Genomic DNA, 21,728 nt, shown 5'->3' with positions numbered 1-21,728 from the left:
TCTATGAAAAAGACATTTCTCATCCATTACAATCTTGAGGTATCATAAAAAATCTAATAAACATAAAAAACATTTTAAAAAGGATAATGGCCTGCTTTATTGTTTTATTCATCTTGGTTCTTACTTCGAATATGAAACAAACAATAGCTTTTAGACTCCTACTACCAAGATCTTCATGGCCATCTTCATTATAAAATTACCAAATTTCATGTCACATCAATCCGTCTCATATTATACTGAATTACCCAATATATATAAATAAAATAATCAAATATGAATAAAAGTAAAAAAAAAAAAAAAAGAAAAAGAAAATTTAGAAAAACCTTTTTCCATTTGCAATGTCATCATGGTTTTTTAAGTGGCTAGAGCCGATTGCTTATAATCTAGTCAAATCTATCCTTTAATAGCAATCCTTTGTCTCATAACTTGTTTATTCTAAAAAAATCAAACTTAACTAAAAGTTCATAAAGATAAAGAAAAATGAAAAATGAAAGCAAATGTATAAAAATTTTTTAAAAAATGTATAATTAATTTCAAGAAGGGAAGACTTTTCTTTCATTACTAGTGGGTTACCCATGCTTCATACCATGTTAATAAGTTGGCCTAATAATTAAAACTAATAATAATTTATCTGATCAATAAAAATGAATGCAAATACAATTAGTATGAAAATGAAAATAATAAAAAAAAAGAATAAATGCAAGGATTTACTAGTAATTGCATTAAATAAAGTCAACATTACTCTTTATTTTAGTGCAACAATTGTGAAAGATAACAATATATCAAAGCAATCTTGCTATTAATAAGGAAGTCCCCACTAAATACTTCACTTCAACTAAATACATCATCATATCTATAGAATAGAATCATGAAGAAAGTAACATAAAACTGTTCTTCATTACTTTAATTTTACAAACATCATTGTTATACAATAAACTTATTAGTTATAATCATATAGAAACAATTTGAATTTATAAAATTTAGAATAATCTTAAAAACTTTGGATATAAAAAATTCCAACTACAAGTTATTCTTCCAATTTGCTTTCTTTCAACTCTGAATAAAAAATGATGGTTATCCTTCAAATTTTCTTGCAAGTTATTCAATAAATTGAGATCACCATAAAATTAAAAGCAAAGAAAAATATAACAAAAAGTTAAAAATTTTAAAAAAGCAAGAGATAAATTAACCATTGGTTGAAGAAAATTGAAAGATTAAAGAAAGAATTTATAATATACTGCTATGTTATAATCCTATATTGACTACATTTGAAAAACATTATGTGTCACTAGTTGATTAAAATTCTAATATATTATTTCAATAGCATAAAGTTAATAAAGCTAAACGCTTAGTAAGTGGATATATTTTACTTTTTAGTTTAAAAATGATTTGAAAATATATTTTCATGCAATTTTCTTAACTAATCTTTTATATCTTTTAAAATGAAAAAATTAAAAAAGTAATAAAAAAGGTGAGTTAAAGAATATTCATCAAAACTCATAATACTATGTAATTGACACAAATTTTTAGTCTATTTATTAAAAATAACAACAAATTAAGAAAACTCGCAAGTAATTAAAATTTTGAAAAAACTCTCATCGGATGTAATAGTTGTTTATAAAATTAAGTTGCTAAAGAAATCATAGTTTTATTTGTGCATTCCTTGCATGAAAAAGAAATAATCAAAAGGAAAGTCAAGGAAAAATTTTAATATATATATATATATATATATAGAGAGAGAGAGAGAGAGAGAGAGAGGAAAGCATACCAAGTGGAAAATGGTAAGTGATAAGTTAAAAACTCAGAAGGTTTTAAAAATTGAAAAACTATGTCAAAAAGATCTAAACAAGTATTTATAATCAGATAGTAATTTCATAGATTGCATTAAACATAAAAATAGTGACAAAATTGAAAAAAATGGTGATGAAAAAAGTAAGCACTACCTAATAAAGGCACTCGGCTCTCACTTAAAAATTAATTTTTACGTAGCACAATCGAAACAATATGTCATCCATCTATCTAAAAAAGCCAAAATAATATCCATTATTAGTAAATCTATTTACTAAAAATATTTAAAAAGAAAAATAATAACATGCATAGTTGAAAACTTATTAAGACATAATGATTAAAGAAATAACTCATTTACACTTCAATTTATAGGGCATTCGGTTTGAGGGAAGTAATTTTTTCTCTCATAATTTTACTTTTTATAATTTGATTTCTTGGTTTGGTTTATAAAAATGTGATTACTGGAGTTTTTTAAGATTTCCAACAGTATCAAGAAATAGGAAAGTAATGGAGAATAAAAACCCTCATCTCCATGAGATTCTTTTAAAATTTCGGAGTAAAAGTGAAACTTTTTCTTCATTTGCCCTTACTTAATTATATTTTTATATTATATAAACAACTTTATTTATCTTAGAAACATAGTATTTTTTTTATAAAATATTATGAAAATAATTTTTTCTTAATATATTTTAAATAAAGAACACGTTTTTAACACAATGTTATTGAAATCTTCACAAAAGTTATTATTAAAAACATGATTTTTGTTGAAAATATGAAAAAAATTAATTTTCATAATTCAACAAAGATGATGTTTTTTAAAATAAAAAACGTGGTCTTTGTTAAATATAAAAAGTTATTTTTTAAAATTTAACAAAAATGACATTTTTAAGATAAAAAATATAATCTTTATTAAAGAGATGACATTTTAAAAATAAAACGCAATCTTTGTTGTAAACATGAAAAAAAATATTTTTTAGAATTCAATAAAGATGATGTTTCTAAGATAAAAAATACTATCTTCATTGAAAAAAATGATGTTTCTAGGATAAAAACACAAATTTTGTTAAAAACATGAAAAAATATATATATCTTGTAGAATTCAACAAAGATAATGTTTCTAAAAAAGAAAATGTAGTCTTTAATGAAAACATGAAAAAGATATAGTTTTTAAAATTCAATAAAAATGATGTTTCTAAGATAAAATCATAATTTTTATTGAAAAAATGGCTTTTTTAAGATAAAAAAATTTAGTCTTTGTTGAAAATATTTAAAAAAAAATGTTGTTACATATAAAATCTAAAATACATTTATTTAATATTACTACACATAAAATTTGATCAATGTGTTTTCTCTATATAGGGACAATAATGTTAGGATAGTAGTTAGAATTATAAGATTATATTTGTTGAAAATATAAAAAATTATGTTTTAGAATTATTTAATTTTAACAAAGATAACATATTTATTCACATATCATGTGTTATTCACATATCAATATTATAAACGTCACGTGTTATTTATGTATTATCAAGAACAACATAGTAAAAGATTTTATAAGGTAATTTTTTATTTCTGTGAACTAAAGAAAAAAATTTTACATTCTCAAAGTCAACAAAACCTAGAAATCAAACATTTCCCTTTAATATCACTTTCCTCCAAGCCATATTCTTTCTCAAAATCTAAGAATTTATGAATCAAATGCCCTACATGATATAATAACAAATAATTTTAACAAAAAGAAGCAAATATATAATTATATGTATAAAAAGTCATATTGACCAAAATATTAACTTCTAAATTAATATCTCACATGCATAAAATGATAGATGCCATACAATTAAAAAAACCATTCTTCAAATTCAACACTAGATTTATGAATAAAACTTTTATGCAATAAAAAAAAATGTTTTAAATAATAATATTGAAATTACAATGAAATATAAATAACATATTATACAAAATTTTGCTTCACTATACTTGTTATTTCCAAATGAAGCATCAAAAGTGAAAATAATAATAAACATCGCACCAGTTAAATTAAATATCAAAATATCAAAATTAATATACAAATAGATGTTAAAATTTGGTAATATCAAATCTTAAAAATCATAATGCAAAAAGAGTTATATCAAACTCTTATCTAAAAAAGCAATAAAAATACTACGGTCATTAAAAAAAAAAGCCAAAGTAATTTGAAGAGAGCATAAATAAATGGATAAATTTTAGCAAATTGGAAAATATCCAATCTAAAGACATTTCTTTGTCTACTTTGACTTGTTGGATGTCCTCTACAACTCTATCCTTTGCTGTGTTTATCTCCGTCAACTCCAATTATAGCTTTCTTGTTAAACTAGCTTCCTCATCTTCTTTTTTTTTTTTCCTCATTTTCTCTTTTATTCATTTGTGTTTCTCTTTATCAATTCTGATTGTAGCTTTCTTATTAGACTAGCTTCCTTATCTCTTTTCCATTTTTTTTCTCATTTTCTCTTTTGCTCATGTTTTTTCTTCTTTCTTCTCTCTTATTCCCATTCTTCATGCTCGAGAGTATCCTTTCATTATTACACTGCCTTTCTCTTTTTTGGCTTCTTCTTTTATCTCTTAGAAAAACTTCCATTGTCTCTTTATATATTTCTTTTATTTTTCTCTCCCTTCCTCTTTTTTTATATTTATTCTTTTTTTTTCTTTTATCTCAACCTCTATAAATTTTTTTTATTTTGTTTCTTAATTTTTAGATTTTTTTTAACCAATAAAGTGATGCATCTAGAAACTTCTTTGTTTCTTATTAGTTTTTAGTTTTTAAATTTTTTTTTTTTTACTGATAAAGTGATGTCTTTATAGACTTTTTTGTTTCCCTTTTATCATTTTGTCGATTTTCATTTTTTTAACCAATAAAGTGATGACAAATGTCAAGTAACAACCCCTTAGGAATTATTTTCAATAGATGGTATAGATTTTTTTTTTTTTTTTGGTTCTTTCTCATGCTTCTTACTATTCTAAAGTTATCTCCCTTCAATTTTTTTATTACCCTTCTCTCATTTTTCTTTTTAGATACTTCTTTCCTCTTTCTTTCGCTCTTCCTTTTCTTTCATTTTTTTTTTTTATTTTGACTTAAGTTTTTGGATAGTTCATATTTTTTCTGTTCTTTTAATTTTTTTTCTTAAATTTTAACCTAAATAATGTTTGTTAAAGTTTGGGGATGATTTTTTTTTTAAATTTTCATAAAAATGACGTTGTTTGCTGCTCAACTTAAAAAAAAAAAACCAAACTAAATTTTTATTTAATCAATTAGCTAATGTTAGATGTCAATCATTGAACCCTTTAGGGTATTATTTTCAATAAATAGTATAAATATGGGAAATTGTTGAGTTAATTTAACAAGAGATATACATATTTTATTTTTATTTTTAATTTTAAAAAATATCTATTATTCTCTTAATTTCATATATAGAATCTAAAATTTCATTGTTAATGTATTTATAATTTTTCAATTGTTAAATATACTTGACTGGTCGTAACGATAATTGGCATTATCGTTTCAATAACATATTGAAGTAGATGAAAGTTAAGGCTAATTAATTAACAATAGAAGAACACCGAAGAGTAGGATTGGAATTTTGGTGTCTCTACTTCAACGTCAATTTCAACCGATCAGTGTCTTGATTTTCAATTCTCTATCTACAAACTGGGCTGTGCCACTGAAGAAAAACTTTTTTAATACACGTGATCTTGGATTGTATAATAAAATATAATTCTTTCTAATTTCATAAATCCCAATCATTCCATTCCAAAATTTTTAAAAATTTTGAACTTAAAAGAGTAAAAGTTTTACCGTAGTTTCCCACCGGAATCACTTGTCTCATAATTGGTGGAGCTATGCATACATTTTTACCCTGAGATCTCCTCTTATGCTACCATTGCCGCAAATCATGAAGATTACAACCCCCTCCCCCCCTTTTTTTTTCCCAAATTACTACAAACCAGTTGCTTGATTGCCATTTTTATATGTTTTCTTTATTTGTCAAAAGAAAAAGAAATATGACATCACTTCCATATACGTTAATATTAATTTTTGACCAAAATCAAAGTTGTCAACATTAATTCCTTGGTATTACTTCCTACTTTTTACTTATTTCTGCAGCACTAATTTATAAGCATTTTCTTTAAACAAAAAGTAAGCAGCAAATAAAAAATTAAATTATGTAAATGTTTCCGGTTCTGACACAAAATTTAAACTATAATAATTTTAGAATAATTCATAAAAATTTCCTATTCAAACAAATTAAATTTGATAATATTATCAGTTACTCTCACCAATTTTGCTATTGTTGTCATTGACTTTAATTCAACGTTGATTTTATTCTCAATTAACAATGGGCCTTAAAGTGTACAATAGCCCTTGAAAAAATCCAACCAATCAAACAACATAATACCAAAAACAATTAAATTTACCCGTATTTTTACGCAAGATAATTCATACATAGATAATTCATACATGTATCTATATCTTTATATAAAATACAAATAAAATATAAAAACTATTATTATTATTATTTAATAATTTTTTTCGTTTCGTTTTTTTCAAACATATAATTTTTTTTTATATTTTTTTCGTTTTCCTGCTTAAAATTGACTGATCACCTTGGCCCATTTCCCAACCATTCTATGTCTCTTCTCGGAAACAAACAAACAAATAATTTGCAGAAAAAAAAAAGTAAATTTAATTGATCCATATTTTTGTTCGGGTGACCAAAAGTGAAGACCATGGACGCCTGAAATCCAGAGGCCATCAGAACCAAGCGTAGAGTTGAAGCTACCTTCATCAAAAAAAAAAAAAAAAAAAAGGAAAAAGTAAAACAAACCCATCTTTTTTCACCTCTTTCCGTTTCAGGTCCCGGGTATATAAATAAAAAAAACCCCTCCCCTCCAGAAGAACCTAAATCTTCGTAAAATATGGCGGACGCAGCTCCACCAAGCAAATCAAGAGACTTGGACAAGCTCCTCCTCCGTCCTGGAAACCTAGTTGGCCCAACCTTCGACCCTGGCGTCCAAGTATAATTCGTTCTCTCTTTGCCATTTTTTACGAACTGTTTATTTGCAATCTTTAAATTTTGGGCTTTGAAGTTTTGGTTTTTGAGGGATTTGGGGTTTTGCAGTTAAGGGATGATTTACAAGAATATGCGAAAATTTTGGTGGTCGGAGCAGGAGGGTTGGGATGTGAGCTGCTTAAGGATTTGGCTCTCTCTGGTTTTAAAAATCTCGAGGTCATTGACATGGACCGGATTGAAGTAACCAATCTCAACCGTCAATTCCTCTTCAGGTTTTTTTTCGTAATTTTTTATTATGTTTCATTTTTAGAATTTTTTGGGGGTTTGATTCTGGATTGAATTTTCTGCCATGGTGAATTGGTTTGTTGTGATTAAATTGATAGTCAAATTAGAACCAGACGATAGTTAGCACTTATTGTTATAATTTTAGTGCTTTTTTTTTTTCCTTTTCTACCTCGTTATATTTGCTAAATTGACTGACAGTAGGTAAATTTTACCATCATTATGTTTGCATTACTACTTTTTTCATTTTCATTTGATTATAGCCAGTGTAGCTTGAATGTCTATTTTGTGTCTTCTATATAATTTATATTTGGAGCTGGAAAGTTTAAAGTTACTGTAATTTTTGGTGTTAATCCTTGTAGGCTAGAAGATGTTGGTAAGCCAAAAGCTGAGGTTGCAGCAAAGCGTGTCATGGAAAGAGTTAGTGGTGTGAATATAGTGCCTCATTTTTGCCGAATTGAGGACAAAGACATTGACTTCTATAGTGACTTCAATATTATTGCCCTTGGTCTTGATTCCATTGAGGCTCGGAGCTACATTAATGCTGTGGCTTGTAGTTTCCTTGGTGTGTTTTTTAACTTATTACCAGCTGACTGTATATACTTGAAATTTGCTTTGTATATCTATTATTTAGGCCTAGTATTTGAAATTCTTAGAATGCATCTTATTGGGGAGGTTAGCAAAATACTCGAATACTCTAGCCCCTAGCTTCATCGTTATGGCAAAATGGTAGTACATTAGGGTAATAGATTACACACAGCCATATGGCATATGCTCCGTATGCTTGTATGAGGTGTGACAGGAATGAGAGCTCAGAACTGTGGCATGTTTCTCAACATGTTTGAGTTGCTTGGGACATGTTTAATCCCCGAATGCCTTTCATTCAAGGAGTGAGTTTGATAATTTGAAGTTCAACAGATAATTAGAAGCAGGTGTCTGTTAACCATACTACTTGACTTGCTTTTCTTCTTGTAGCATGGATTCTGAGCTGGGTATCTGATCTTTTATGATCTACATCTCTTCTCCTTTAATGTTCCAAACATTTATTTGTCAAGGTGACTTTCTATGTTGAATTAGGCTAATATTGTACCTATTTATTTTTTTCCCTGTTATTTAAGAGTATGATTCTGATAACAATCCACGAGAAGAAACAATGAAGCCTATGGTAGATGGTGGGACTGAAGGTTTCAAAGGCCATGCTAGGGTGATTGTGCCAGGGGTCACGCCATGCTTTGAGTGTACTATCTGGCTGTTTCCTCCTCAAGTGAAGTTTCCTTTATGTACTTTAGCAGAAACCCCCAGAAATGCAGCTCATTGTATCGAATATGCTCATTTAATCAAATGGGATGAGGTAACAGTAGTATTAATTTCTTGCTTGTCACTTTCTCAACTATATGTCATGTCATATTCATGACAGTTTTCTTCTCCCAAACTTATAGGTTCGCAGTGGAAAGGCTTTTGATCCAGATAATGCAGATCACATGAAGTGGGTCTATGATGAGGTTAATTATATGAATCTTTGTAGCACTGTTTTCCTTTAGGTTTGGTTTTACTTTTTTGATTATCAGTAATGCCTTCCAACTATCACAGGCTGTCAAGAGAGCTGAGCTTTTTGGCATTCCAGGAGTTACTTATTCTCTTACTCAGGTATTCTGGGAAGCTAAAGTTTGTGCTTTGTATTTGTTTCATTTCCGTATTGCTACTTCTGGTTTCTTTATGATTCCTGATGAAAATAGCTGTTATTGTAAGTTGTTGAAAGTATAAATTTGGTTTTTTTAACAAATTACTTCTTAACTACTTTTCAATATTTCATACTTCTCAACTATGTATGATCCGCAAGTGGCATTGTGATGCCTGATTTAAATTACTAGTAGTCATTTGTTAAATTAAAAATGGAGAGTCTTCTCCTCTTTGATTATAGATGTTCCTTCTTTCTTGTAAATGGTATAAAAGAATATAATATTTCTTTGTCACTCACAGGGTGTAGTAAAAAACATTATACCAGCTATTGCTTCCACCAATGCAATTATTTCTGCTGCATGTGCTTTGGAAACCTTGAAGATTGCATCAGCATTCAGTAAAACTCTATCAAACTATCTTACGTATGTCCAACTCTCTCTCTCTCTCTCTCTCTCTCTCTCTCTCTCTCTCTTTGGGGCATTGTATTATTGTAACTATGATGATTTGGTGGCAACATTTGAATGGCTTTCACATATATTGTTGTTTTGGTATGGTGCATTTTGCTACTTATTTTCCATTCATTTTGCATACATAGATTATTACCACAATGATAGTTGCAATAAACTCTGAATCTTGGCAAAGATAGTGAAAGGGATGGAGTGGAGGATAGGCTCTCTGAAACCATGCAAAAAGGTTGATTCTCCTGTTGTGATGACTTGATCTTCAACAGCTCATTGTAGAAATGAATACAATCATCAAACTTGGTATTTGCATGGATGAACAATTTCTTTGTTTTAATCTCTTCTCCGGCTTTAGAACAGTGATATTTATTTATTATTTTATGTTTTGATGTTGGTCATCTATTAAACATCAAAATCCATTGTCAAACTTGCTTGCATACTACTTTTGTAGATATAATGGTGTTGAAGGCCTTCACACTAAAGTGACTGAATTTGTGAAGGACAAGGACTGTCTTGTTTGTGGTCCAGGTGTTCTCATTGAGCTGGATACTACAGTTACACTACAAGAGGTTAACTTTCTGCATCTTATAGAGCCGAGTTTATAGTTTTGGTGGGTTCAACTTTAGTATGTTGTTTTATTTATGCTTTTGTTTTTTATTCCATTTGTATCGAAGCAGTTCATTGATATGCTAGAGGGGCATCCAAAGCTGCTCATATCAAAGGCTTCAATCACATATCATGGAAAAAATCTATACATGCAGGCACCTCCTGTACTGGAAGAGATGACCCGATCAAATCTAAATCTACCACTATATGACCTCATGGATAAAATCCCAAAGGACATCCTCCATGCGATTGGTACAATCAACAAGGACAACAAAAATTCTTCTGGTTTAAGAAAATTACGTGTTGATTTCAAAGGAATTGATGGGATTACAGATATGGATATGGCTGGTGGTGCATAATCATAAAAATATAAATGATATTTATTCTTGTCAATCCCTTTTTGCAGTATTTGTAGAAGAAATTGTGTTGAGGTCCAAGTTGTTACATTTTGAACTTGCTAGATGCCAATTGCTTTGCAATGGTATACTTAGCTTGAAGGTTCAAGTCTTCATCTTATTTCCCTCTTCTCCATTCCTTTTTCTCCTTCTGTTAAAAACAAATTGCACATATATAATTTGTTATGGCTGGAAAGGGTTAATTTAGTTAGCAAAAGAATTTTTTTTTTTTTTTGGTGTGCTTATCAGGGAAGGAAGATGGGTTGAAATTTTCTTTTCATTCATTGCTTGATTAAGTTGAAAAAAGAAAAAAAAAAAAAAAGACTAAAAATAATTTATTATTTTATCATTATATTTTTTGTTAGTTAAGATGAAAATGTAAAATTAAAAAAAAAGCATAATGTCATAAAAAACTTTTGTTGATAGAATCAGCGAAGGTATCACTACGGTTGCACACCGCCCTTCTTTCTAAGCCGTGCTTGTCTCTCTTCAATTAAGAAACTCCAGCAGCACAACAATCCCCTCTTTCTATATCTTTACTAAAGCCTTTCTAATCTCCCTTAAATTCTTCTTAAAGTCAATAATGGCTTCTCTCAATATCCTCTCAAACCCCAATTCTTTCCCACCCAAAAACCCAAATTCTAACTTAACAAATTTCCCACCGAAGTCTCCATGAATGAGGCCCGTTCATGCTGTCGAAGGCGTCACTGCCAAGAGTGGAGCTTTATATAGTTTTTGGTAAAGTGTTTTTTTTTTTCTCTTTGATTTAAATTTTATTTAGTTTCATATTTTCTTTCAGAATTATTTTAACATAAAGTGTTTAAATGAATTGATTTTTAAACTAAATTACAACAATACGTAAAGAAGTGAAACCAAACCAAAACTCAATTTGATTGTCCATTTTGATCTAGAAAGAGATGAAAGATCATTGTAGTTGATTGTTTCTTAATTTATTATCTGTTTTTTTATATAATTTTATTTTTTTAAATATTGGGATATAGTTTTTGTTTTTTATTGACTAATGTTGATGAAAAATTAGATTATGTGCTATTATTGATGAAAAATTAGATTATGTGCTATTATTATAGATGGGTTTTTTCAAATCAAGTTCCCCTTATTGCCAACTGTCTTACACATGTTTTACATGCATTTAATTTTGAAATATTTTATGCTTGATTTTGTTTCATTTAATTAATTATTTATTTAGAAAGCATGTTGTGTCGAAATAACAATATTGAATTTCATGAGTGAAAATGTTAAAATTGATATAACCTTTTTATTGTCTCACTAATTATTTGCATTACTTGGTCTTATAGTTTGGTTAGAGAACATGAGAGGTTTAATTTTTTATGTTTTGACACATTATATTGTAGCTGAAAATGGTGATTTATGATGACAACTTTTTTATGAGAATTTATGGTGTACTTTTATGTTGTTTCTCATCTTTGTTTTTTTTTAATTTTTATTTGGCTTGCTTTACTACTAGCTTTTCTTTTTTTTTTTTTTCATTCTTTGATATGTTATTGTGTGTTGTTTATTGTTGATTTTGAACGACTGTAAGGATTTAACTAAATCTGACGATTCGTATATTTATATCATGTAAAATATTAAAATTCGTATATTCATATTGTATTTAATATGAAAATTATGTGTCATAATTTATATCGATATAAAAATATAAAATACATTTATTTTTAATTTTTAAACCTAGATATAATTATTAATAAAATTTTTAAATCATATCACCTTCATGTCTTATATTCGTATCATATTCATGTCATATCATCGTATCGTGTTTTAGATTCCTAGGTTTAAATTTAACCTTCTATTCTTTGGTTTTTTACATTCAAGTTTTTATTTTTGTGACCAAAGAATGAGAAGTCATGTTTTTTTTTTTTTTTGTATTTACTTAATTGTTATTTATGGTTTTTCCTTTTTTGGTGTTTGTTGTTAGAATATCATTTTGATTTATTAAATGACTATATTTGCTCAAGTGTTTCAAGGTCATTTTTTTACTAGGTTGTTTTTTTTTTATATATATTTTTATTGTCCATAAGTTTCCTCTTCTGTTAGTATCCTCTTTTACTCTTTTATTTTACAAAAAGTGTTTGTTATTTTAAAATTAATTTTAAATGTTAGCAGAATTAATTAATAGCCAGTAATTTTTTTGTTCACTTCATGAATTATAAGTTCTGTTTTACTTTGTATTATGATGGTTTGTTATTTTGCAAGTGAAGTTTCTTGCTATCTTTTATTAGTGCTTATTAGTGATTTAGTAATTGAATCCTTTGTTATTCAATTACATAGCCTACCAAGCGATTAGATGTGATTTAATGTTTGAGTTTTTTTTAGGTGTATCGCAAGGTTTTAATTCTCTTCAGCTCTTTTTTTAAATAAATATCCTCTTGCTCATATTTATATTTAATCTATCATTTTTTTTTTTTTATGTTTTTCGGTAAAAGGTATGCCTAGATTTAGATTGTAGTTATTGTTAGTGTAGGCATGTGTGTAAGTTGGAATATTATGGGAATATTTCATGGGAGGCAGTTTATGAAGGATTAATTTGAAGCATTAATGTGTAATTTGTAATTGATTCTCTTTTTTTATTATTGTCTATATAATGAAAGGCTAATCTAAGGGATTAGCAAGTTGTTCTCTAAAGTTTTAATTTTAACATTGTATCAGAACCAACAGCATAACCTTAGTCGTTACCACCCCCTTTCTCTCTTTTTTTCTTTAAATCTATCTGTTAGAGCCCTTGTGTCACCACCTAAATCATCACTACTACTGACTTTGACTTCACAACACTCAAGCTATGCACTTAAAACTTTTCCTTTCTTTTCAACAGTCCTTTATTAGTTGAAAGAGGGTCACCCCTTTATTCTTAAAGGCAGCAAGAATAAGGGGTTATAACCTTTTCATGAATAATAGATTAAGGGAGATAAGTTTTTCTTAATATAGAGCGTGGCTATAGAACTAGGGATGAAGTTCATGGTTGTTGATTTGGGATTGTGTTACCCGATTGAAGGATTATTAGTTGTGTTTTGGAGGAAGAAAGTTTTGTAGCCATGGCCAAGGAAGAGGTAATAGCATCAAAAGTGATAACTCAGGAGATTATCATAGGCTCATAGTTGTTGGATGAGAAACTTGATGACTCCAACTACTTATCATGGAGCAAGACTGTGTGTCTTTATTTATCATATTTTAGTTTTGATTATGAATCGTGCAAGTTTGTCAAACTACATAGAGTGTCATATCGATCTCAATTTAATAAAAAAAATGTTTCTCTTCAAATATTGTGTCCTGATTGTCCTTTATTTCCAATCTCCCTTAAGGTTTTTGGGTGCATATGTTTTATTTGTGACACTCATCCTGGTCGCATTAAATTAAACTCATGTTCTCTTAAATATATCTTCCTAGGTTATTCACATGTCCAGAAAAGGTATCGATGCTACTCTCCAAACCTAAGTTGCTTTATTATTTCAACAAATATCGCATTTCATGAGTCAATTCCTTTTCCTTCAGTATTACAATCTCATCCATCACCTATCATATCAGAAGAATAAGATTTTTTCATCTATCAAATACATAGTACATCGATTAATGCATCTTCTTCTAAGGCATGCCTAGATACTTAATTTGGTCATATGTACACTAGAAGGACCTACACAGATTTGACATAGAAACTTGCCTTATCAAGATAGTCTTTCCTTCGATGGATCCACCTTGAGACATTATGGCCGAAGATGTATCGATTGCTCTACACAAAAGTATGCAAACTTGTAGAAATTTTCCTTTATACACGCCCTTATACAAATGACTTTTTGCTCAACTTCATACTTGTATTGCCACAATTAATGCTATTACTATGTCATGTACTCTTCTTGATGCTTTTGCAGATTTAGGATGGCATAAGGCTATGGAGGATGAGATGATGACCATAGAGGCCAACCATACATGGGACTTGATTTTTCTGCTAGAAGAGAAACAAGTTATTAGGTGCAAATGGGTTTACACCACAAAATTGAATCCTGATGGTTCATTGGCTAGATTGAAGGTAAGACTAATAGCAAAGGGATATGTACAAACTTATGGAGTAGAGATTATTTTGATTTTTTTTCACTAGTGGCAAAGATGACATCTATTCACCTATTTCTCAGTTTTGCTATTACATATAAATGGGCATTACATCAGTTGGATGTGAAGAATACTTTCCTACATCGTAACTTGATTGAAGAGGTATATATGGAGCAACCCCTAGTCTAGGAAGGTGTGCAATTTGTGTAAGTCTCTGTATGGTCTGAAGCAATCTCCATACACATAGTTCGATAAATTTAATGTAGCTCTTATTCAATATGGCATACGATAAAGTGAGAAGGATCATTTAGTATTTTATATGTGATAGAGTACTAGCCTTATATTGTTGGGAGTATATGTAGATGATATCATCATCACTAGCAGTGATAGTGTAAGGATTGATATACTTAAGATGTATCTTAAGTCCCAGTTTGAGACCAAAGATTTTGGTCAATTGAAATATTTTTTGGGTGTTAAAGTTGAAGATGTAAAAAGATAATCTTTGTATCTCCGAGAAAGTATGTGCTAGATATTTTGATAGATGTAGGCTTATTCCATTCTAAGCCAAGTGACACACTGATGGATCTAGGTATCAAGCTTTCTTAAGAAGATGGCATTATTTGATGATCTCACACCTTATAGGAGACTAGTGGAAAAATTGAATTACTTAACCATGACGAGACCTAATATATCTTTTCTAGTAAGTGTAATTAATTAATTCATGGAAGCTCCCAAAGATACTTACTAGAGAGCAGTGATGCACATCCTCTGATATTTGTTGAGAAATCCTAGAAATGGAATACTCTATAGTTCTACTAGTGATGGGAAGGTATTCGAGCCTATGCAAATACAAATTGGGTAGGCTTTTCTATAGATAGGAAGTCTACATTTTGTTATGTTATCTTCCTTGAGAGTAATCTAGTGTTTTGGAAGAGCAAAAAACAACAAATAGTTGTTAGGTCTAGTATAGAAGTAGAGTATAAAGCCATGGCTTTGGCTACAATAGAGGTATTATCAATGGTTCAATTCTTAGATGAAATTGGGCTTTTGATTTAGACCTTTATAAAGTTATGGTGTGATAATCAAGCGGTGGTTCATATTACTTCCAATCTAGTTTTTCATGAAAAAACCAAGCATATAAATGTTAAGTGTCATTTCATTAAGGAAAAGTTATAAAGTGCAACAATATTATTGAAACACGTGTGCACAAGGGAACAACTAGCCGATATTCTAATGAAATCACTTCTAGGAGTTCAAGTTGACTATATATGTAACAAGTTGAGCATGATTGATATATATGCTCCACTTTGAGGGGGAGTGTTAGTGTATGCATGTGTCTAAGTTTGAATATTATAGGAATATTTTATGAGAGATAATTTAGGAAGGATTAGTTATGAGCATTAATGTGTAATTTGTAATTGATTCTCTTTTCTTATTATTGTATATATAATGAAAGGTTAATTCAAGGGATTAGCAAGTTGTTCTTTAAAATCTTAATTTTAATAGTTATTATGTCAACTATCATTTGTTGCAACAACATTGATATGCTCATTTTATTAACTTTTGATGATATGATATGCACTCCAATAGATAGATGTTCGTAGTTTTATAAATAAGTTAATTTAATGATTTTCTATTTTTTTTAAAAATGATTTTTTGTTTATGTATTTTTTTATATTTAAAGTTTTTGGCATCAGTTTTTTACATATGCCTTCATATTAATTATCAAAAGAAGTTGTTTAATCTTTTTAATATAGTTGTTATAGTCATGATAGTAAATACACTTTAACCAATGAATGCAATTAAGTTTTCCTTTAATATTTGTTTTATGTTAAGATTTTAAGTTGATTTTGTACAGCTCAGTATCTATGTGATTGCATTAAAATTTTAGCTTTTTTATGCTTATTTTTAGCGCAATTTAATTCATATTTTAGTTTGTTCCTTAGGATTTTTGGCAAAATTGCTTCTAAATACACATTTATCTCATGTTTAGGTACAAATAATGGAATTGAAGAAATTTGGACATTTTTTATACAAATTTGAAGGATTTTTTGTACAGTTTGTGCAAAAGGCCTAAGTTAGTGTCAATACGCAAAATTGATATTAGAAAGTTTTCTTGACTTTTCTAGCATAATTGTTTTTAGTATTATTTTCATAATTTTTTATAGTAAATTGTAGATTAAAAATATTCCTAAAATGTTTAAAATATTTTGTAAAAAAATATATGAAAGATGAATGAAGAAGGACATGCATGGGGGGCATAGAAGATCATGCAAATGCTAGGCATTTCAAGCTGGGATCAAGCGCAAAGAAAAGTGGCTGACATAGTACTTTCAAGAGCTTTGATTTGTCATCAAATTGGCTTTGTGAAGCAACAAGTTCATATGAAAGAAGCTTGCAATTTATTAAAGAAAGTAGCCAAGCAACTAGCATTAGTGCACCTAGCGTTGTAGCCATGTAACAAGCAAAAAAAGAAGGCTATAGAAGCCCCAATTCTTGGAGATCTTTTATGGAATTTTTTTTAAACTTTAAGGTATTCCTCTCTTCCTATAAATAGGGGGAGAGGGTTGGCAATTAAAGAGATTTAAGATTTTTCTTCTTTACTTTTCCTGTACTTTCTTTTCTGTAATTTTCATGCCAAACATTATTTTCCAGCATTTTCTCTATGATTTTCTTCGCAATCTTACTATTTTTCAAGTGTTTTTAAGTGATCTTTTAGAATCTTCCGATAAAACTTGTTTCATTTTCTAGCTCAGATGTACTAAATTTTTGTTAATACTCAAATTTGTTTTTGAATATGCTAGTTTTGATCTACTTGCGATTTTTTTATGATATCTCATTCAAATCTTGCTTGTTTTTGTTCAATTTTTTTCATGGTTTCCTAATTCAATTATTTACAACATATTAAAAATTCAGCTTTAAACTCATATCACAACATTTTAGATCAATCTTGAAAGACTCATTTTGATGCAGGTGACAAGTGTAGGTCAGATGTGATCAATCAACTTTAATATGGAACTGCTTTGTCCTTGGCCAGTTGTTTGTCTTTTTTTCACTCTAAATCCTTAGTTTTACTTGTTTATTTGTTGAATCTTGCTTGATCTAGTTCATTTTTTTACATTTTATTAGTTGTTTGGATCAAAATTATTGAATATATTCTGTTTGTGCTTGGTTGTGTATTGTTTGGTTTCCTAGCTTAGTGAGCTGATTTCCTTGCTAATTTCTATGATTCTTAGGTTGAATCTTATAGAATACTTGTTGATAAAGTGTTCTTTAACTCAGTTTAAGTTTATTTTCATTATAAAATGCTAGATATTATTTTTTCTTTTCAATTCAATGAGTTGCAAGTTGAAATTTCAAATTCTATTTTAGAATTTCTAAATTAGATCTTGCATTTTCTTGCACTTTTTGTTCTTTAAATCAGTTTTAATTCTAGTTCCTTAAATTGATCTTTTCATTTTCAGCTCATTTGCATTTGTTTATGTATCATTTAGATCTAAAAAAGTTGATTTAAGTTCAATTTATAAGCTAGTTACCAGTTTCAGTTTTATTAGTTCTTTCATTGAGTTTGTGCAAATTTTCTTTGATTTTTTTTTCTTTTCAAAGTGATTTTTCTTCTTATTCTTTTATAGAGCTTTGAAATTGTAGCTTGTTTAAATTGATCATGTGAAATTTTAATGCAAAACAGTAGCCAGAAGTTTGTTCAATTTGCAATGTGCATTTAGTTACTATTTTCATAATTTTCCTTCTAGTTTCAGTTTAGGCTAGTTAATTGAATTATTTGGTTTTTTGTTCTTAATTTTCATTTAAAATATGATTCCATTTAGTTTAGTTACTACATTTTTTTCATTTGACATCATTCATATACTTGTTATTCTTGTTCATTTTTTTTTTTCATTTACTTAGCTTTATAATTTTTATGCTTTATTCACTTTTATTTTCATAGTTAATTTTCATGCTTATTTTTTGGTTTAACCAACTTTATAAGGGTAAAGGATAAAAGGTACTTAGTTTAGGAACCCTTTTAGCTAATCCTCATGTGATTGACATCTTGACCTTGTGGTCATTATTATTACTTGTACAGCTTGTGCATTTGTAGTTTTCTCGAATTAAGTTTTTAGTGCTATTGCCAAGGATTAGGTGTTAAGAGTTTTGGGCTAATATCGTCCTTCACCATGCTATTCATTTGATTGGTTCACCTCTTTAGTTTGCATTGCTTAGGATAGTTACTTAGTTTACATAGCCTTAGTGTAGATAGTTTAGACTTAGCTATTATATTTTTGTTTAGGATTTATTTTCCTTTTCATGTAGGAGTCCAATATTAATGAGGTAGCCGAGTATCATGTGGACGATGCTAAAACTTATTACTTTAGTGATTACCTAAGACCATGGCCTAATGAGGAAGATAATGCCAAAATAGAGTTAGCCCTTAAAGATTTGATTGAAAAATTTAACTCTAAAGAGAATCTAGTAGAGGCCAATAAAGCTAAGAGTGATCATAAGTCTAGTTTTGTCCATAAGTTTCCAAGCCCACATGACAATGGCCAAGTGCATGGTAGAGCTTACCATAGTGATAGGTGTTCATTTGACCAATACTTTCAATCTTATACAGACAGCTACACTACTCACACTTGGAAAGGTTACCCTAAGAATATGTGGGACATTAGTTTGGGACATTCCTTTAGTTTACTACCTCAGTACACCCTAATCTATCCTACTGATGATTCACTTCCATAATACCCTCCACCACCCCAATATTCTCCATCATCATTACAAGTTTCTCAAGTGCCACACTATGTTCCATTACAATAACATTTTTCTCCATCATAACACCATTCATCTTCACATCATTTTTCATCTACACCATATTCACCACCATCTCCTTCATAAGAAAAGAAACTGTCCTTTAAGGAGATACTCATTAAATTGCTCTAAACTCAAGAAAAATACTAACAATATCTAGCTACATGCATTAGGAATTTTAGGCAATATGATCATAATGCACATATCTTAAATATTTGCCTTTTAGATCCTATGCTTAAGACTATAGAGTAAACACCTTGTGAGGAGGAAAATGAGGAGCATACATTAAGGAATCATTTAAAACGATCAGGTCCAATATGGATTGATGATGATGATGAGCCCGTTGTATTGGAGACACCACATTTTGTAAAAGTTATGGAGGAAGAGATAATAGAAGTAGAAGACAAGTTTAGGGCTAGGACAGTTGATGATGATAGATCATTCAGAGAAGTTAAGATAAAGGATGGCATTCAAGAACAAATTGATTTTTATATTCCACTCATACCATTTTTCAAGTTCTTTGATGATCATTTACCCGATTGTGTGAGATTGCATGAGGTAGATAGATATGTTGATAAGGTAAGCTTAATATATAGATCATTTAAGCCTTTAGACGCATTTCTTCTTGAATTTAATATTAAGCTTAAGGATGAAGAGGAACTCATTAGGAAAGAACTTACTTGTCTAGTAACTTTTCCATTCCTTGATTTTATGCCCGAAGCTATAGGCACCTCATTCTTAAAGCTTCTTTTAGATAAACCATCTATGGAAGAAAAAATGAATGATATGAATTTCGGAGAGAATGGTTCAATTCCCTACTTTGATTTGCAAGAAAGTTTGAGCAATGGTCCTAGTCAAAAAGAAAGTGAACCTTATAGTATATCCATGCCTTTTCCTTTGTGCATTGAAATTTCATTATATGATGAGTCAAAATTGTATGTGTTTGAAAATCCACCGTTTAATGATTGTGATGAGGGTTGTTTGACTCCACCATTAGGCATAACCTTTGTTGAGTTTACATTTATACCATCGTCAAAAGATTCTTTCATTGTAGACTTTGTATCCATATTCTCCATGGTGCTACCCATCTCATTGCTATTTAAGCCATTGACCACCTCTATTGGTTTATATTGCAACATGCTTAGATTATTTATAGAGATACAACACAATTCTACCCTAGAGAAATAAGGTCATTTAGAGATCATCATTACATATTTGGTGTAAAGGAAGAGAATCAAGTGCGTAGATTTGGGAAGGAAATGTGGTGTGATTCTCTAACATTAATGAAAGTCAAGTTTTTGACTTTAAATAAAACGCTTCTTGGGAGGCAACCAAAGCTTTACATTTCATGTTTTGTATTCATATATTTTGCATATTTGTTCTTGTACATATTGATGTAGTTTCTTTATTTTGTAGGTTGAATAAGAGCTTGAAATGGATGAATTATTTTGGCCAAAGCTAGATGGGAGATTCAGTCACAATGCCTTATGTGATATTGGAGTTCTCTTGTTCCTCTCTTTTGTATTTTATTTCTTGATACTTGCACATTGAAGACAATGTATTGTTTAAGTTTAGGGGGTATGAGAAAATTGCTTAAAATTTAAAAAAATGTTTCTAGAATTTTACTTGATTTTGCCTTGAAATTAAGATTAACATGTGGTAGCTTGAATCATTATTATACTTTTTTGATTAATTCTTCAAGAAGCCAATCATATGTGGTGTTTGATAATGAATATAACTTTAGGAAAAGATTTAACGTGTGTGAAATATGATATGATACTTAGGTTTAATGAATTCTTGAATATGGTATTCTTTTGTGAGTTGATGCTTTTGAACATTGAATTATAATTTTTTTATCTAGTATTGATTATATGAGCATGAGATTGTCTTTGCATTGGCCTTTGAAGTGCTGTTTCATGATTTTAGAATTTGTTCTGATCATCTCTTAAGGTAAAATCTTAGAGAACACATGATTAGAGAAATGATATAGGTTATCTTTGGATCGTTTGAGCCTTTCGAGCCAACCTTGATATAATATTTTTACAGTCACCTTATTTTAAGCCTTATGATATCATTTTCTTTATTTTGAAACCACATTACAAGCCCATAGTCTTTGTTTTGATATTTCTTATCTTTTTGGTCCCTTGCCCTATATGCATTAGGACATTTATGTACATTTGTGAGCTATGCATTATTAGGGAGAAAGAGTGGAGCTTGAAAAGTTTGGGAAATTGGAAAAGAAAATAGAAGAAAAAGAAAAAATTGAAAAAAAGACAAAAAAAAAAGGGAAAAAATTGTGAAAACAAAAGAAAAAAAGAAAAAAAAAACAATAAAGTGGTGAAAAAGCAAATAAAAAAAGAAAAAGAAAAAAATGGCACAATCAAAGTTTGAAAAATGGGCAGAATCAAAGTTTGGAGGGATGATTTTTTAGTCAAGCTTATCTTTTTTACCTTGAGAGCTTAACTATGGATGATCCTAAACATGTAATGATTGTTTTGGTACCTGAGCCTAAATGACTTTTATCATATCTTAACCTTAGCCTTACATTACATGCTTATGAAAGTCCTAAATGATCCTTGGTCATGTATTTA

At 29.1% G+C, this 21,728-nt stretch overlaps 1 protein-coding gene and 1 long non-coding RNA gene across 4 annotated transcripts; both read left to right on the top strand.

Annotated features, from left to right (window-relative positions):
• Positions 1 to 6,717: 6,717 nt before the first annotated feature.
• LOC111279842 (NEDD8-activating enzyme E1 catalytic subunit-like) lies at positions 6,718 to 10,460 on the top strand. 3 transcript variants are annotated; one of them, XM_022866903.2, is made up of 9 exons: positions 6,718 to 6,837; positions 6,942 to 7,105; positions 7,478 to 7,680; positions 8,234 to 8,466; positions 8,555 to 8,617; positions 8,706 to 8,762; positions 9,096 to 9,217; positions 9,708 to 9,825; positions 10,018 to 10,460. In XM_022866903.2, exons 1-9 carry the CDS (start codon positions 6,739 to 6,741, stop codon positions 10,219 to 10,221), a joined length of 1,263 nt encoding a protein of 420 aa, XP_022722638.2. In that variant the 5' UTR covers positions 6,718 to 6,738; the 3' UTR covers positions 10,222 to 10,460. The 3 variants fall into 3 exon arrangements, with proteins under 3 accessions (XP_022722638.2, XP_022722637.2, XP_022722639.1); XM_022866902.2 differs by having other exon boundaries at positions 9,934 to 10,460; XM_022866904.2 differs by having other exon boundaries at positions 9,708 to 9,866; positions 10,018 to 10,255.
• Positions 10,461 to 12,993: 2,533 nt separating this feature from the next.
• Positions 12,994 to 20,826, top strand: LOC149510879 (uncharacterized). The gene is made up of 3 exons (XR_016334620.1): positions 12,994 to 14,027; positions 14,157 to 14,314; positions 20,554 to 20,826. It is a non-coding gene; the product is annotated as an uncharacterized LOC149510879 (long non-coding RNA).
• The last annotated feature ends 902 nt before the right edge of the window (positions 20,827 to 21,728 follow it).

This window comes from Durio zibethinus, chromosome 27, assembly GCF_047325235.1.
Source record: "Durio zibethinus cultivar Kanyao isolate XHJ-2024 chromosome 27, ASM4732523v1, whole genome shotgun sequence".
In the NCBI taxonomy this organism is placed as follows: Eukaryota; Viridiplantae; Streptophyta; class Magnoliopsida; order Malvales; family Malvaceae; genus Durio; species Durio zibethinus.
The sequence above is the reverse complement of the archived record's forward strand: the minus strand, read 5'-3'. Positions and strand labels throughout refer to the sequence as shown.

Excerpts from the sequence above, each read along its gene's own strand:
- LOC111279842 (XM_022866902.2), top strand. The coding sequence starts at position 6,739 with ATGGCGGACGCAGCTCCACCAAGCAAATCAAGAGACTTGGACAAGCTC. Across the intron at positions 9,218-9,707 it reads ACTCTATCAAACTATCTTAC|ATATAATGGTGTTGAAGGCC; the intron begins GTATGTCCAACT and ends CTACTTTTGTAG. Across the intron at positions 9,826-9,933 it reads CTACAGTTACACTACAAGAG|TTCATTGATATGCTAGAGGG; the intron begins GTTAACTTTCTG and ends GTATCGAAGCAG.